This window comes from Rhinatrema bivittatum, chromosome 11, assembly GCF_901001135.1.
Source record: "Rhinatrema bivittatum chromosome 11, aRhiBiv1.1, whole genome shotgun sequence".
NCBI classification, from domain to species: Eukaryota; Metazoa; Chordata; class Amphibia; order Gymnophiona; family Rhinatrematidae; genus Rhinatrema; species Rhinatrema bivittatum.
Window position 1 is genome coordinate 101,398,314 of NC_042625.1, and position 15,760 is coordinate 101,414,073.

At 44.5% G+C, this 15,760-nt stretch overlaps 1 protein-coding gene across 1 annotated transcript; it reads left to right on the forward strand.

Moving 5' to 3' along the window:
• Nucleotides 1–7,521: 7,521 nt before the first annotated feature.
• NDUFS5 (NADH:ubiquinone oxidoreductase subunit S5) lies at nt 7,522–10,407 on the forward strand. The gene is made up of 3 exons (XM_029571602.1): nt 7,522–7,610; nt 8,598–8,815; nt 10,070–10,407. The coding sequence occupies exons 2-3, from the start codon at nt 8,600–8,602 to the stop codon at nt 10,166–10,168; spliced, it is 315 nt and encodes a 104-aa protein (XP_029427462.1). The 5' UTR covers nt 7,522–7,610; nt 8,598–8,599; the 3' UTR covers nt 10,169–10,407.
• Nucleotides 10,408–15,760: the final 5,353 nt, after the last annotated feature.

Below are 15,760 nucleotides of genomic sequence, written 5' to 3' on the forward strand. Positions count from 1 at the left end.
ATTAATCAAGTTTAGTTTGGGATTAGCCACTGCTATTAAATGCATCAGTAGCATGGGATCTTCTTAGTGTTTGGGTAATTGCCAGGTTCTTGTGGCCTGGTTTGGCCTCTGTTGGAAACAGGATGCTGGGCTTGATGGACCCTTGGTCTGACCCAGCATGGCAATTTCTTATGTTCTTACACACGGGCCGATACAGTAAGGACGCATAAGAAAGAGTGCGGCAGTGCCGGGCGCACTCTCGTTTGCCGTGCGCACATCTTGGTTAACATACTGCTCGATTCAGTATTCAAATTAGACGCAAAGCCATGTGGCGTTCAAAGTGCGTCAATGAAGCGGTAGGCGCTCGCAATCCATTTTACTGTATAGAGTGGTATGCAGCGCCTATACAGTATCCAGGGTGCGCTGGTACCTGTCCTTTGAAATGTCATTCCACCAGGTAAGTGGATGGTTCTTTTCTACAGACCCTGCTGCCTTGAGTGCCCGGCTGGACGTCCAAGCCAGACTCTTTAGACTCTCAATCTGGCCTACTACATCTTCCAGGTTCTCAGTGATTTGGTTCAGTTCATCTGACTCATCACCCTTGAAAACCATCTCTGGAACTTGTATCTCCCCAACATCCCCATTAGTAAACACAGAAGCAAAAATTTAATTTAGTCTTTCTGCAATGGCCTTATCTTCCCCTTTAACCCCTCGGTCATCTATCGCAGTGGTCCCCAACCCTGTCCTGGGGGCCCACCAGCCAGTCGGGTTTTCAGGATATCCACAATGAATATGCATGAGAGAAAATTTGCATGTTATGGAAGCAGTGCATGCAAATTTTCTCTCATGCATATTCATTGTGGATATCCTGAAAACCCGACTGGCTGGTGGGCCCCCAGGACAGAGTTGGGGACCACTGATCTATCGGATCAACCAACCTCCCTCACAGATTTCTTGCTTCGGATATATTTTAAAAAGTTTTTATTATGAGTTTCTGCCTCTACGGCCAACTTCATTTCAAATTCTTTCTTAGCCTGTCTTATCAATGTTTTACACTTGACAATGCTTATGCTTTTTCCTGTTTTCTTCAGATGGATCCTTCCAAATTTTTAAGAATTATTTTTGGCTAAAATAGCCTCTTTCACCTCACCTTTTAACCATGCTAGTACCCGTTGTGATCTCCTTTTGGAACGATGGTATATAAAATGCCTAAAAAAATAAATAAAGATAGATTCTACTGAGCATTTAGTCTCTTGTATGATCTTTATCCTGTTGGACTCTATATCCTCCTGGACATAAAGTGCCACACCCCTATCATTGCGATATAATTTGTACCCTGATATAGCACTGTCCCATTGGTTATCCTCCTTCCACCAAGTCTCTGTGATGCCAATTATGTCAATCTCATCATTTGCTGCTATACACTCTAACTCTCCCATCTTACTTCTTAGACTTCTGGCATTGGCATACAGACATTTCAAAGTGTGGTTTTTGTTTGTTTGTATTAACAACTTTCTTTTTATTTGATATAGATAATTTGGAATTCTTTAGCTCAGGTGATTCTTTACTTATAGGCACATGGACTACTTTTGCTTTTATTAGAACCTCTCTGTTGGGAGCCCTAACTCTCCTGTTTCATTAGTATCCTTCAGAGATACCTTCCTCCAAACCATGCACTGCTGAGCGACTGCCAGCTTTCCCCTTAGAGCAGCTTTTAAACTAGAACAATCTCCTTTTTAAAGGTTAGCGCCAGCAGCCTGGTTCCACTCTGGTTAAGCTGGACTTGTCCTTTCGAAAAAGTCTCCCCCTTCCCCAAAAGGTTCCCCAGTTCCTTACAAAACTGAATTCCTCTGCCTTGCACCATCGTCTCATCCACTCATTGAGACTCCGGAGCTCTGCCTGCCTCTGGGGATCTGTGTATGGAACAGGGAGCATTTCAGAGAATGTTACCCTGGCGGTGCTGGATTTCAGCTTTCTACCTAAAATCCTAAATTTGGTTTCCAGAACCTCCCTCCCACATTTTCCTATGTCATTGGTGCCCACATGTACCACGACAGCCGGCTCCTCCCCAGCACTGTCTATAATCCTATCTAGGTGACACGTGAGGTCCGCCACCTTCGCACTAGGTAGGCAAGTTACCAGGCGGTCCTCACGTCCACCAGCCACCCTGCTATCTACATTCCTAATAATCGAATCACCAACTATGATGGCTGGCCTAACCCTTCCCTCCTGGGCAATAGCCCTGGGAGACTTGTCCTCAGTGTGAGAGGACAATACATCACCTGGAGAGCAGGTCCTTGCTACAGGATCACTTCCTGCTACACCAGGGTGATGCTCTCCAATCGAGAGACCTTTCAGATCCAAGGCAGCACCGAGGCTGCCAGCCTGGATTTGGGACTTGGCTACTATGTCCCTGAAGGTCTCATCAATGTACCTCTCTGTCTGCCTCAGATCCTCCAGGTCTGCCACTCTATCCTCCAGAGATCGGATTTGTTCTCTGAGAGCCAGGACTCTGCACCGGGTGCACACATACAATCTCTCACCAGTGGGTAAAAAATTATACATATGACACTCGATGCAAAAGACTGGAGAGCCCCCCTCTTGCTGCTGGACTGCTGCCTTCATCTTAATTTTGTTGAGTTCCTAGTTAAGCTTAGGTTGCTAAGGGAGTTGGAATTAGCATACTTTAAATTTATAGGTGTATTCATTAATTAATCTGCTGGTGACCTACAAGGGGATGATTAAACTCTCAACAAGGGCTGGTGCAATAGTATGATTTAGATAACAGCCTGATTGATTTTTATTGAGAAAGTGTTTTCCTAAAAAAACAAGGGTTGAGCTAGGGTTGGGTGGGAGAGAGACAGGCACTAGAATTAACTCCCTCTGGCTTCCTTATTTTCTCAGACACATACAAACTGTAAAGAATATATCCCACTATTAAACCTCTCTCCAAACTTTTTTAAGTCCTAAGAACTTCCAAAGCTATACTTAACTATATTCTGATTCTGATGACATATCTGTAAAAGCAAAACAAACTCCTTTTACTACCAGGCACAATATCCCTCCTTATGAAAAGACAGTCATTTACCACTAATGCATGTCCTATTGAGAAAATACAACAAATAAGATTGATACAAATGCCTACATGCTAGCAAAATACCTCACCTCGGTCACACACACAGAACTGACCACAAATTATAAATACAGAGACAAACTGGAATAGAAATCCAAAACAGGCACTCTATACACTGTAAACCTGGAGAAATTGAAAGAGAATTAGCACCTAACATAGTCACAGGATCTGCAATAGTGCACACAAACTAATCTGCACAAAGTTACACCTGTGTTTTGGAACACACTCAAACAGTAACAACCCTATCTATGAAAAGGCAACACTACAAATATTAAACTAGGCCCTAAACACTAATACACCTCCTATTAGGAAAACAGAATAAGCCAAGCTGTTATAGATCCCCACATAAAAATACTTGTAAAGCTATACTAATAAATATTACAAAACAGCTGATGAAGAGAATAACATCCAACAAATAGAACTCTGGCACTTACTGAATAAAGCATCTTTTGCATTAATCCAAATTCCTTTTGGACTATGCTTCTTTAATTATTTTTTGGCCTTTAACTTCCTTCCAGCTCTTAAGCTTCCCAAGTTTTTTACTCCTTGTTAAATGTAACTTTATCTTATTCTCTTTTCTTGTTAATTACTTTTATTTATTTATTGCTTCTGTTATACCCTTGTTTTATGTAAACCGATCCGATATGGTTTATTTACTATGAAGGTCGGTATAAAAAAGTGTTAAATAAATAAATAAATAAAAATTATTAAAAATTGTCCAAATATCAATAAAATATTTCAAAACAGATACATTGCATAATACCTAATAATTAAAATGACAGTCAATCAAGAAAAATAAACTTAAAAAGCCACCTTTACTTACCCTCTCCAGCAACTCTCCTACTCCTTTCCCTTGGAGGTGAAAAGCACACACCAGAAGCAGCAGTGGCTGCTGAAGCTCTGTCCTCACGGTTCTTTTCCTTAGGGTCCACAACCAGTCACTCACACACACAGCAAATAAACCCCACAACCAATCTCTGTCTCACACACACACCAGTCACCTCCCTGACCAATCTGTCTCTCACACACACACCAGTCACCTCCCTGACCAGTCTCTGTCTCTCATATACACGTCACCTCCCTGATCAATCTGTCTCAAACCAGTCACCTCCCTGACCAATCTGTCTCAAACCAGTCACCTCCCTGACCAGTCTGTCTCTCATACACACACCAGTCACCTCCCTGACCAATCTCTCTCATACACACACGTCACCTCCCTGACCAATCTGTCTCTCTCACACATAACTCCCTGACCAGACTGTCTCTCACACACACACCAGTCACCTCCCTGACCAGTCTGTCTCTCATACACACACGTCATCTCCCTGATCAATCTGTCTCAAACCAGTCACCTCCCTGACCAATCTGTCTCTCTCACACATACCTCCCTGACCAGACTGTCTCTCACACACACACCAGTCACCTCCCTGACCAGTCTCTATCCCCTTTTATGATATTTTAATTGGTTTTATATAATAGAATTATCCTCTGTTCAATATAGAACTTGTATTCCCTCTCAGCACCGTTATTGTATTTTATGCTCTATGGTTTTAGTGTTGGTTCGTAATTGTTTTTTAGTTACTTCAATTTCATTTTTGTATGTTAAACACTAATGGATGGTCCACGGTCTGTACAGCCTGTTTTCCGTCAATCCTGTTATTTGTAATTAATTCTATTTAATACTTATTAATAATGTCAATTGTAAAGCCTGTTGCTAAGTTATTGTTAAATGTAAACCGCGGTGATGTATATCCTTACATACTGCGGTATATAAAAATCTCTAAATAAATAAATACAAGCTCTCAATCACAAACAAATGCTCTCGTTCCCATTCTACCACAAACACAAGTTCTCACTTGCACCCAGACACCCATTCTATCACACACACAAGCTCTCACGCACCCATTCTACCACACACACAAGCTCTCACGCACCCATTCTACCACACACACAAGCTCTCACTCACGCACCCAGGCATCCATTCTACCAAACACACAAGCTCTCACTCATGCACTCACACACCCATTCTACCACACACACAAGCTCTCACGCATCCAGGCACCTATTCTACCACACACACAAGCTCTCACGTACCCAACCTACCACATACACACGCTCTCACTCACACACACATTCTACCAAACACACACACACATACAAACTCTCATTCACACGCCCAGACACCCATTCTACCACACACACAAGCTCTCACTCACACACCCATTCTACCACACACACAAGCTCTCACGCACCCAGGCACCCATTCTACCATTCACACAACCTCTCATGCATCCAGACACCCATTCTACCACTCACACAAGCTCTCACTCACGCACCCAGGCTCCTATTCGCATGCACACAAATACCCACACTCAGGCTCCCATTCTCACATATAAATAAATTCTCAGGCTCCCATTCTCAGGCACAAATACCTATACTCAGGCTTCCATTCTCACATGCATGCACTGGGTCTCACCGCCAAACCTCTTCTTCCTTTGCTACAGGCATGGGCTCCAGTTCTGCTGCGGCTTTACTCCAGCAGTCCTTTTTCGCCACCACGGGGTTGGGCTCCTGTGGCGGCCTTGCTTCAGCGGAGTCAGGCTTCCTCTTTGCTGCCACGGGGATGAGCTCCTGTGGCAGCCTTGCTTCAGCAAGGTCAGGCTTCATCTTTGCCCCCCATGGTCTGGACACTGCCACTTCTCCCAGCCCCCCTCAAACCACTCGGCCATTTCTTCCTGCCCCACTGGCAGGAAGAAGGGAAGAGGCTTCCCATTGGCCAGCAGGGGCAGAAAGGGAGGATTCCCAACTGCTGCTGGAGCAGGAAAAAGGGAGAAGGGAAGCACAAGGCAGTGGGACACTGGGAGCCGTGACACACCGATTGAGAATCGCTGGTGTTGACTACAGAAGAGTTTTACTTTTTTATTTAAATAGAACCAAGGAATTTAGGAAATTTTACAATGGTTTGTATCTTATGCTGTAGCTGAGAAGGGGTCTTCAGTTTCCACTCTGTCCTCATGGATAAAAGCTTGCATTGCTTTCTGCTATGGTCAGGCAATCACAATCACAGCCCAAAGGCTAAGATATGCAGTTACATCTGTGGCATATCTTGAGTATCTCACTTCAAGAAATATGTAGGCCAGCCACTTGGATGTCCATGCATACTTTTGTGAGCATTATTGTTTAAGTGCTGAACTTGCCAATTCTTCCTTATGTTCAGCAATATTACATTCTTTACAGCCACTTGGGCCGATACAGTAAAAGTCGCAGGTGATTCTGTATTCAAATAAGGGCCCGCAGCAAAAAGAGGCGCTAGGAACACTAGCGCATCTCTATCGCCTCTTTTTGGACAGGAGCAGCGGCTGTCAGCGGGTTTGACAGCCGACGCTCAATTTTGCCGGCGTCGGTTCTCAAACCCGCTGACAGCCACGGGTTTGGAAACCAGACACCAGCAAAATTGAGCGTCTGGTTTTCAACCCACGAGCCAATTTCAAAAATTTTTTTTTTAACTTTTTTAACTTTCGGGACCTCCGACTTTGGGTAGGCCCTAATTTCTGAAAGTAAAATGTGCGGCTTGGCTGCACATTTTGCTTTCTGAATTGCTCGGGAATACCTAATAGGGCCATCAACATGCATTTGCATGTTGCGGGCGCTATTAGGTTTGGGGAGGGGGGTTGGACGCACGTTTTCGACACGCTATTACTTCTTACTGAATAAGGGGTAAAGCTAGCGCGTCTAAAACGCGCGTCCAATTGCGGGTTAACAGTGCGCTCCACTGGAGCACACTGTACTGTATCGGCCTGTTTGTGATCTCCAATCTTTCGGAGAAAGCGAAAAGTATTTACTGCTACTTTCTTATCTTTGCATTCTTTGCAGAGCTACACGGTCTCAGAATGTGGGGCTGTTTTGTTGCTCGTCCAAGGAGAAATCCAAAGTTGCACACCTGTGACAGGAGTTCTCAGTGGACGTAAAACAAAACAGCCGTACATTCCCTTCCCCTTCCCAGAGGCTGAACATTCTGCAGTTCCTGTATGAGCAGCTAAGGAGTCGGGGCGCTCATGCACGGATCCACACAAAATTCTAGAAGAATCGGAGCGAGGAAGCTAACGATTGGTTCGTCGCGGCGCCTTTGGTGACGTCACTCAAACCTTTGCTAACCAAGCTCCTGCCGTCGAGAAGGGGCGTCCCCGCAAGCTCAGCTCAGTGACGTTTGGCCTCCTCCCGAGTCTGGCGCTAACCCTAGAGCTTCGGACTGGCACCGTCACAGCGCTATCTTAGCCAATCAGAACTGTGGGAGGGTTTACGCGTGAGCCCTGTTCCTGTGGACGGGAGGGGGCGCCCTAGGGTTCTGCTGTCTGGAATTCTATGGCCTTTGGGCGCTGCAGCTTGTCTCTATGGTCTTCCTTCCGGTCGCTGCAGCTTGTCTCTATGGTCTTCCTTCCGGTCGCTGCTTTGGGGCCGGAAGTGTGAAGGTGGGGAGAGGACGTGCGCGCAGCTGCAGGTGATGGACGCGCTGTTTATGGTTTTGGGTGGGCAGGGGTGGCCTGCGTCCTCCTCCTTGAGTAGTGCCCTGCCCTGGGAACCGGCCTCCGAGTCTCAGGGTAGAGAGGGGTGAACCAGGCCGGTGGCGCTCTGTTCACCTTTCCCAGGGTCACTTAGGCACGCGTAGCCAAAATATGCATAATAGGAGTAACATAATTTCCACTGTGTCCATTACAAGGTTATGTTAGTTTTCTGACTGTACATTTCCTGATATAAATAGAAACAGAAAAGAAGAATCACAGAATATCAATAGTTGAGTTAATATAAGAGCAGGAGCTACGTCTGAGGTACAGGCGTAGGAAGGCAGGTTCGGGGAGGTGCCCTCATCCTTCCCCGGCTCAGTACCTCCAGGTCTGCAGTTTCCCTTTGTTGAGGGATCTGTGCACCTCCTTCCAATTCTCTCATTCAGAGCTGTGCCTTTTCTCCTTTTTTTTTTTTTTTACATCTTTATTAAACCTTTTTTTCCAGTCAATATCTGAAATTACGATAGTGCACAGTTGCAGAGATGAGAATGGAGGTACTAGGGGGTTCCATTGGTTATTTGGCATAGTCGAAGGAACGGTAGTCCCAGTCTGTTAGACGTCTTCGTGCCTTTAGTCGTGTGTGCAGAATAGGTTCTTTCATTTTTGTATTTGGCAAAACTCGTTTGCAAATAAGGTTTGGAAACTGATTTTCTACTGGTCTTAAAACTATTTTCCTTTACAAGCTCTAAAATAATTATTTTTCAGAATGTTTTGTCTATTAAAATAAAGATTTTATATAATTCCTTAGGTTTATTAGAATGTTTTTACATGTGGTCATACATATTTTTTAAAAGGTAAGCAGTCTGAAAAAGGAAGTTCCATCCTGCAGCAGTTGGAACTTCCTTAAGAGGGTTCTGGAGCTGTTTCTATTGATTTGTCCTTATTTGCTGCTGTTTTTGATTGTTATTTCTCTCTCTGCTTAGCTATGCCATTCATTGATCTCCAGGGTAAATTGGGAATCAACGCTGACAAATGGATGCTGCTTCAAAGTGCTAAGCAGCCCTACAAACAGGCAGCCCGTTGTCATGCCTTTGAAAAGGAATGGGTGGAATGTTCTAGTGGCATTGGAAAGATCAGAGCACGCAAAGAATGCAAAATAGAGTTCGAGGATTTCTATGAATGTATACACAGCTATAAAATGGTGAGCAAACTTAAGTTGCATTCAGTTCTGTACACATTTTTGTGTGCGCAACTTTACTCGTCATTTAACAAGGACATTAGTGCACAAAAATTGTACACAAACATCTCAAATTAGCACTCCTCTGTTAATCTAGGCGTTAGTTGTTACTCATCAATGCAGAGATGTGTGTGGACTTAACTCATGTGGTCTTAATGCTAGAAACTTAACTCCAAGTCAGAGGTCAATTATTTTGGGGCCTACTGTTAATCTCTAGGACTGAAACTGGAGTGCTTGGCAAAGGATCCTGAACTCAGGTTTCATGTGCCTGAAACATTTGTGTAGAGAACATGCTTTGTGCATTTTTGGGTTGGTGTAATTATCTAAAAAAAATTTTAAACTCCTGATGCATTAGCATAGCATTGGCTTACTGCGTAGACAGGCCAATACAGTATGGTGCGCTCGGCCAAGCGCACCATTTAGCATGAGATTGCCTGTGCATTTTCGACGTGCATCTATTACCCCTTATCCAGTAAGGGGTTTAGCACGTCAAACATGCGGCCAACCCCCTCCCCGAAAACTAATAGCGCTCATTACATGCAAATGCCCGTCGATGAGTCTATTAGGCCCCGGGATACTGAAAGTAAAATATCCTAGCAATATTAAGTCGGGAGGAACCAAAAATTAAAAAAAAAAAAAAAAAATCTGCCTGCCAGTCAGCAATTAAAAAAAACAGACGCTCAATTTTACCGGCATCCATTTTCCTAACCCATGGCTGTCAGCAGGTTCAGAAACTGATGCTGGTAAAATAGATCAACAGTTTTCGGGACCTGCTGACAGCCACCTCTATGCTAAAAAGGAAGTGCTAGGGACATGCTATTGTCTCTAGCGCCTCCTTATTAGTGTGACCCCTCATTTAAATAAAGAATCGCGCACCCAGGAGAGGTGGCTGGGCGCATGTTGGGAGAGCAGGCGCTCAACATGGAGTGCCTGCTCTCCCGCGATTTTTACTATATCGACCTGAAAGAATAAAGAAAATGTACTGCATGCTTTTTACTTATCTTATTGCATTGGGTTCTGAAGGAAGCAGTTGATGCTGGCAAGTTTTGGGAGAAGGTGGAAAGAGTATAAGAGGCAGCACATGCTAGAGAGGTAAAGAAGGGATGGAAGACTTGGAGAGAGGAGAAATGTGAAATCAGACTGCAGGAGGATGGAGAGAGAGCGAGAGAGGGAAGTCTGAGCAGTAAACATCTTTTTTAATGTGGTTTCTTTGTGCAGCTTGAACGCTTGGCTAAAATTCGTGAGCAGAAAGAGAAGCTGGTGAAAGAAGGGAAGTACACGCCTCGTGATTACAGCAAAGACGAGAACTCTCCCTGAGCAGCCTCCGTGACGTACCAGGCTTCGGTCAGCATACAGAGAGCATCCCCCCACACCTCTCATACCTTAGCAAGTTAGAGAATATACCCCACCCAGTTCTGTGCTCTCTTTTCTAATCTTAATTTGCTCAGTGTAGAGAGTATTTGTTTTCTGTTTCATGGACCTATTATTTCTTCAGAGGAAACTCCCTCACAGCTGTAACGGATATTTTGGGAATAAAAGATGATTTCTTAAAAGTGCTGCCTATCTGAGTGTATTTGCAGAGGGAACTGGATTGATGTGGTTCACCTAGTGTATTGGGGATGGAGTTGATGTGGAGTGCCCACTGAATGGCAATAGCAAACAATTTTTGACAGAATCCATGTGATGAATCTCTGTACACAGAAGACCAATTCTGCATGATTACTTGCAGCAAGTTTGTGGAAGACATATAATGTAGAATTGTTACATGTTATGTTTTTCTTCATGTTGCAATAAAAGTAGATAGGGTGACATAGCTGTTGGTGTGTCTTATCACTTAAAAGGTTTAATATGGGTGAAATTACACATGACTCTCAGACACTACGCAAATCACAAATGAAATAAATGAGTCTATATTTATTTTCCGGAATATAACATCAATAATAAACAAATGCCTAACCTTAATTTCCCTGTACGTACCGGATCAGTCCAGTCCTGGGTTTTGCCTTCGCACCAGTCCATTTCCAGTATTCTAGCCTTTCTTCAGGATGGTTTGGCCAAGGGATTGTCCTGTAGCTCCTTGCGGGTGCAGGTGCCAGCCCTCTATTGTTTACGCGGTTCTGTGGCAGGAGGACTCTGGCAGTGCACCCCAATGTTGCCCGGTTTCTGAGGGGGGCAAAACATTTACGCCCTCCGCTGAATTCTCCGTGTCCATCCTGGAATTTAAATGTGGTTCTTAAGGCTTTGTGTGCGCCCCCTTTTGAGCCACTGAAGAGGGCGACGCTAAAGGATCTAACATTGAAGGTAGTGTGCCTGGTGGCAATTTCCTCGGCACGCCAGGTTTCTGATTCTCAGGCATTGTCCTGCAGGGAGCCTTTCTTGAGGATCTCTGAGTCCGGAATTAGTTTAAGGACGATCCCTTCTTTTCTGCCAAAAGTAGTTTCCTCCTTTCATTTGAACCAGTCGGTGGAGCTACCATCATTTACCGACCTGGATAGGTTGGATTCCCTTTCAAAAGATTTAAGAAAGCTGGATGTCCATAGGGCGCTACTGCGTTATCTGGAAGCTACTAATGGTTTTCGATTGTCGGATCATCTCTTCGTCCTTTGGAATGGACCAAAGAAGGGTAATATGGCGTCCAAAACCACCATCGCCCGTTGGTTGAAAGAGGCCATAAATTCCTCATATTTGCTCTGTGGTCAACCCCTACCGGTGGGGCTGAAGGCGCATTCCACTCGCTCCCAGGCGGAGTGTCACCAGATTTCTCCACAGGAGATTTGCAGAGCAGCAACTTGGAAATCTTTGCATACTTTTGCATGACATTATCGGCTCGATGTCCAGGACCCAAAGGAGGGCAATTTCGGAGCAGGCCTCGCCGGATCCCAGCCCAAGTAGTTTCAAGCTCTAGTACATCCCAGGAGTCTGGACTGATCCAGTACGTACAGGGAAAAGAAAATTAGGTCTTACCTTTGATAATTTTCGTTCCTGTAGTACCAAGGATCAGTCCAGAGTCTCGCCCACTGTGTGCATATAAGTCTCAGAGAGTCCGCTGCTTCTGATTCTGCTCTTGTTTTACCCGATCTGTGAAGTTCTTCCGTTTGTTAACCTCTTTTACGGGTCCGGTGTGTTGTTGGGGTCAGTGATCCAACGGTTTCCCAGTTGAGATTTCTGTATATAGGTGGTTTTAAGTTAGGGGTCATTCTGCTTTGACATTGCATAATACTGGCAGACTGTGGGTGGCACCCTGGTATTTATGACAGAGCCAGTCAAATCTTGCTCTGTCTCCATCTGCTGGTGCGGATGGAAAACCCAGAAGTCTGGACTGATCTTGGTACTACAGGAACGAAAATTATCGAAGGTTCTTCTAATTTTCTTGAACTCCACACATCACATTCATTCTCATTCATACATTAAAAACATCCCATCACCACAACAAATAAAACATGTCTTATACATCATAGCATCAAGAACAGAAATCAGATAAATACAAAAAACACAAGCAATGCAAAAATACCACATTTACATTATTACATAACAAAGATTGTGCCATTTACAATGTTGCTGTTTGTACATCAATGGTAAAAACTAACCACATTATTTCATGTTTATTATCATGTAGAGTAGACCATATCCTTGCATGCATATTGTAAAGTAAAACAAAAAAAGATGGTACTTTAAGAACATGACATATCAACAATCCTATACAATATATGTATGGTCCATATGAATGAGTGTGTACCTTATTTATTGTTAGGGACTGTTATTCTGTTATTGATCTGATGCCTGATGGGAGGAGCAATCAGATAGTTGAGGGTGGATCCTTGGACCAGTGGCAGATGACCCCGCCCCTGGGGGGATGATCCCGAGAGGGACCATCGGTCAGGCTCAGAGTTAGGAGACAGACACACACTAGTTCTTTTATTAGACAGTATACTGAACCACCAGAGGTGGCAGTAGTGAGCTGGCAAGCCCGGCTGGATGGTAGTCCCTCAGGTACTGGAACAGCGATCCCTGGAGGCTGAGCTGAAGAGAGACAGATATAGTGAGTAGACAGGTTATGCAGATGTAACACTCACACAATGTTTCATAGAAGCCCAGGAGCTGGCATGTATAGGCCCTCGAGGAGCGAATACCTGGTTCCAGGGAAAGCTTAGAGAGAACGATGGTAACTCATTGATGTAGCTGAGATAGTTGGTAGTGATGACTTCCAGGCAGGAAGAGTATACGAAGTAAGTCTGGGATGAGGCCCCTCGAGGAGCGAGTACCGGTTCCAGACTGTCACCTGAAAAAGCAAGGAGAGAGTGGGTACCTCTGGTAAGTCCGAGGAGGCAGAGTAGGTTTGACAGACAAGGCGAGTCCGTTGTCAATCCGTGTCCTTGCTAACTCGATGTGTTAGCAAATTCCAAGACCTTAATATCCATCGCGGGTGACGTCATCTTCGGGGGACGCTCCCGAGGTTCACGCCAATGCTGGTATTTCAATCGGGGCCGTGCCGCGTGTGCGCGCACCCCTAGGCCTCCAGGAAACATGGTTGCAGCGTTGAGCGGTCCGGGAATGCCCGAGGACAAGTGGCAGGAGAATGCTGCGGTAGCCAGTCTTCCCACGGACGGAGAGGGAGGCGCCAGAGAGGTAAGGAGGGCGGAGAGAGGGTGTCGGGCACTGACGGACACAACAGGGACATGACATAAAGTTACCTAACTCTTCACAGAGTGTCATCTATCTTGGGTAATGTATAAATACACTCCATTTTGTCTAGAATATAAAACTGTTTCTCAATGGTGAAAATATCACCATAATCTCTAAACGAGAACAAAACAACATATCCCCAATCACCGATGTTCCAATACACCTTCAACGTGCTGGATACGAGCTACCATGTTCCATTCACGATTCCCACTAATGAATAAATGACTTCCAGAGATGATTAGATTGCTTTCTTATATCAATTCCATGAATGAATACCCTACAAGGGGCCCTCGTTTCGCCATCACAGATTCATCCGGGAATAAAAATTCTGACGACCACCTCATAACCAATTCTTTCAATGGCCCAGGTGACTACTCCATCCCAGAATGGAAACGAGGGCCCCTTGTAGGGTATTCATTCATGACGAGAGTGGCAGGAGGGCATTGGAATGTCACCCCCCCCCCCAAATACAAATACAAAGGAAAGGGGTGAAGGGGATAACAAAAGTCAGCTGAATAAGGCAAAAAACAAATCCAAGATAAGCAGTGAACGGGACGAGAGAAACTGGAGAGTTATGAGCACAAATGCTCGTACTCTGGGTAATTAAAATCCCAGACCTGCAGGCCCTAATGGTGGAGGCAGACTTGGATGAAGTTGCTGTTACAGGGACATGATTCACGGAATCTCATGATTGAGATACAACCATACCGGGCTATAACTTGTTAAGGAAGTGCAGAGAGGATAGAAAAGAGGGTGGAGGAGCTCTTTATGTCAAAAACAATATCCAGGCAACTGAACTGCAAGGAATAGGGAGTAGAGAAGAAGTGGAGTGCCTCAGGGATCTGTACTGGGACCGGTGCTTTTCAATATATTTATAAATGATCTGGAAAGAAATACGACGAGTGAGGTTATCAAATTTGCAGATGATACAAAATTATTCAGAGTAGTTAAATCACAGGCAGACTGTGATACATTACAGGAGGACCTTGCGAGACTGGAAGATTGGGCATCCAAATGGCAGATGAAATTTAATGTGGACAAGTGCAAGGTGTTGCATATAGGGAAAAATATCCCTTGCTGTAGTTACACAATGTTAGGTTCCATATTAGGAGCTACCACCCAGGAAAAAGCTCTAGGCATCATAGTGGATAACACATTTAAATCATCGGCTCAGTGTGCTGCGGCAGTCAAAAAAGCAAACAGAATGTTAGGAATTATTAGGAAGGGAATGGTTAATAAAACAGAAAATGTCATAATGCCTCTATATCGCTCCGTGGTGAGACCACACCTGGAATACTGTGTACAATTCTGTTTGCTGCATCTCAAAAAAAGATATAGTTGTGATGGAGAAGGTACAGAGAAGGGCAACCAAAATGATAAAAGGGATGGAACAGCTTCCCTATGAGGAAAGGCTGAAGAGGTTAGGGCTGTTCATCTTGGAGAAGAGACGGCTGAGGGGGGATATGATAGAGGTCTTTAAGATCCTGAGAGGTCTTGAACGAGTAGATGTGAATCGGTTATTTATACTTTCGAATAATAGAAGGACCAGGGGGCATTCCATGAAGTTAGCAAGAAGCACATTTAAGACTACTCGGAGAAAATTCTTTTTCATTCAATGCACAATTAAGCTCTAGAATTTGTTGCCAGAGGATGTGGTTAGTGCAGTTAGTGTAGTTGGGTTCAAAAAAGGTTTGGATAAGTTCTTGGAGGGGAAGTCCATTAACTGCTATTAATCAAGCTGACTTAGGAAATAGTCACTGCTATTACTGGCACTAGTAGCATGAGATCTACTTATTGTTTGGGTAGTTGCCAGGTACTTGTGACCTGGCTTGGCCACTGTTGGAAACAGGATGCTGGGCTTGGTGGACCCTTGGACTGACCCAGTATGGCAATTTCTTATGTTCTTAAGCCTTATGGGCCATCCTAAAAAAAAGAGAGTTGTGCATCCATTTTTACTGACTCAATGGAATCAAATGGAAGAACTAGACAGAGAGCTGATAGAAGACATACAAAAGGTGGGAAGGAAGGGAGATGTGTTGATTGTTGGAGATTTTAATCTGCCGGACATAGACTGGAGGAGGATCCCTTCTGCGGAATCTAACAGAAGTAGAGAGATAGTGAATGCCCTGCAAGGGGTTCTGCTCAAACAAATGGTAATGGAACCCACGAGGAAGGGAGCTAAACTCGATTTAGTGCTCACAAATGGGAATAGCGTCTCAAATGTCC

Coding starts and splice junctions, on each gene's coding strand:
- NDUFS5 (XM_029571602.1), top strand. CDS start 8,600: ATGCCATTCATTGATCTCCAGGGTAAATTGGGAATCAACGCTGACAAA. Junction 8,816..10,069: donor GTATACACAGCTATAAAATG/GTGAGCAAACTT, acceptor TTCTTTGTGCAG/CTTGAACGCTTGGCTAAAAT.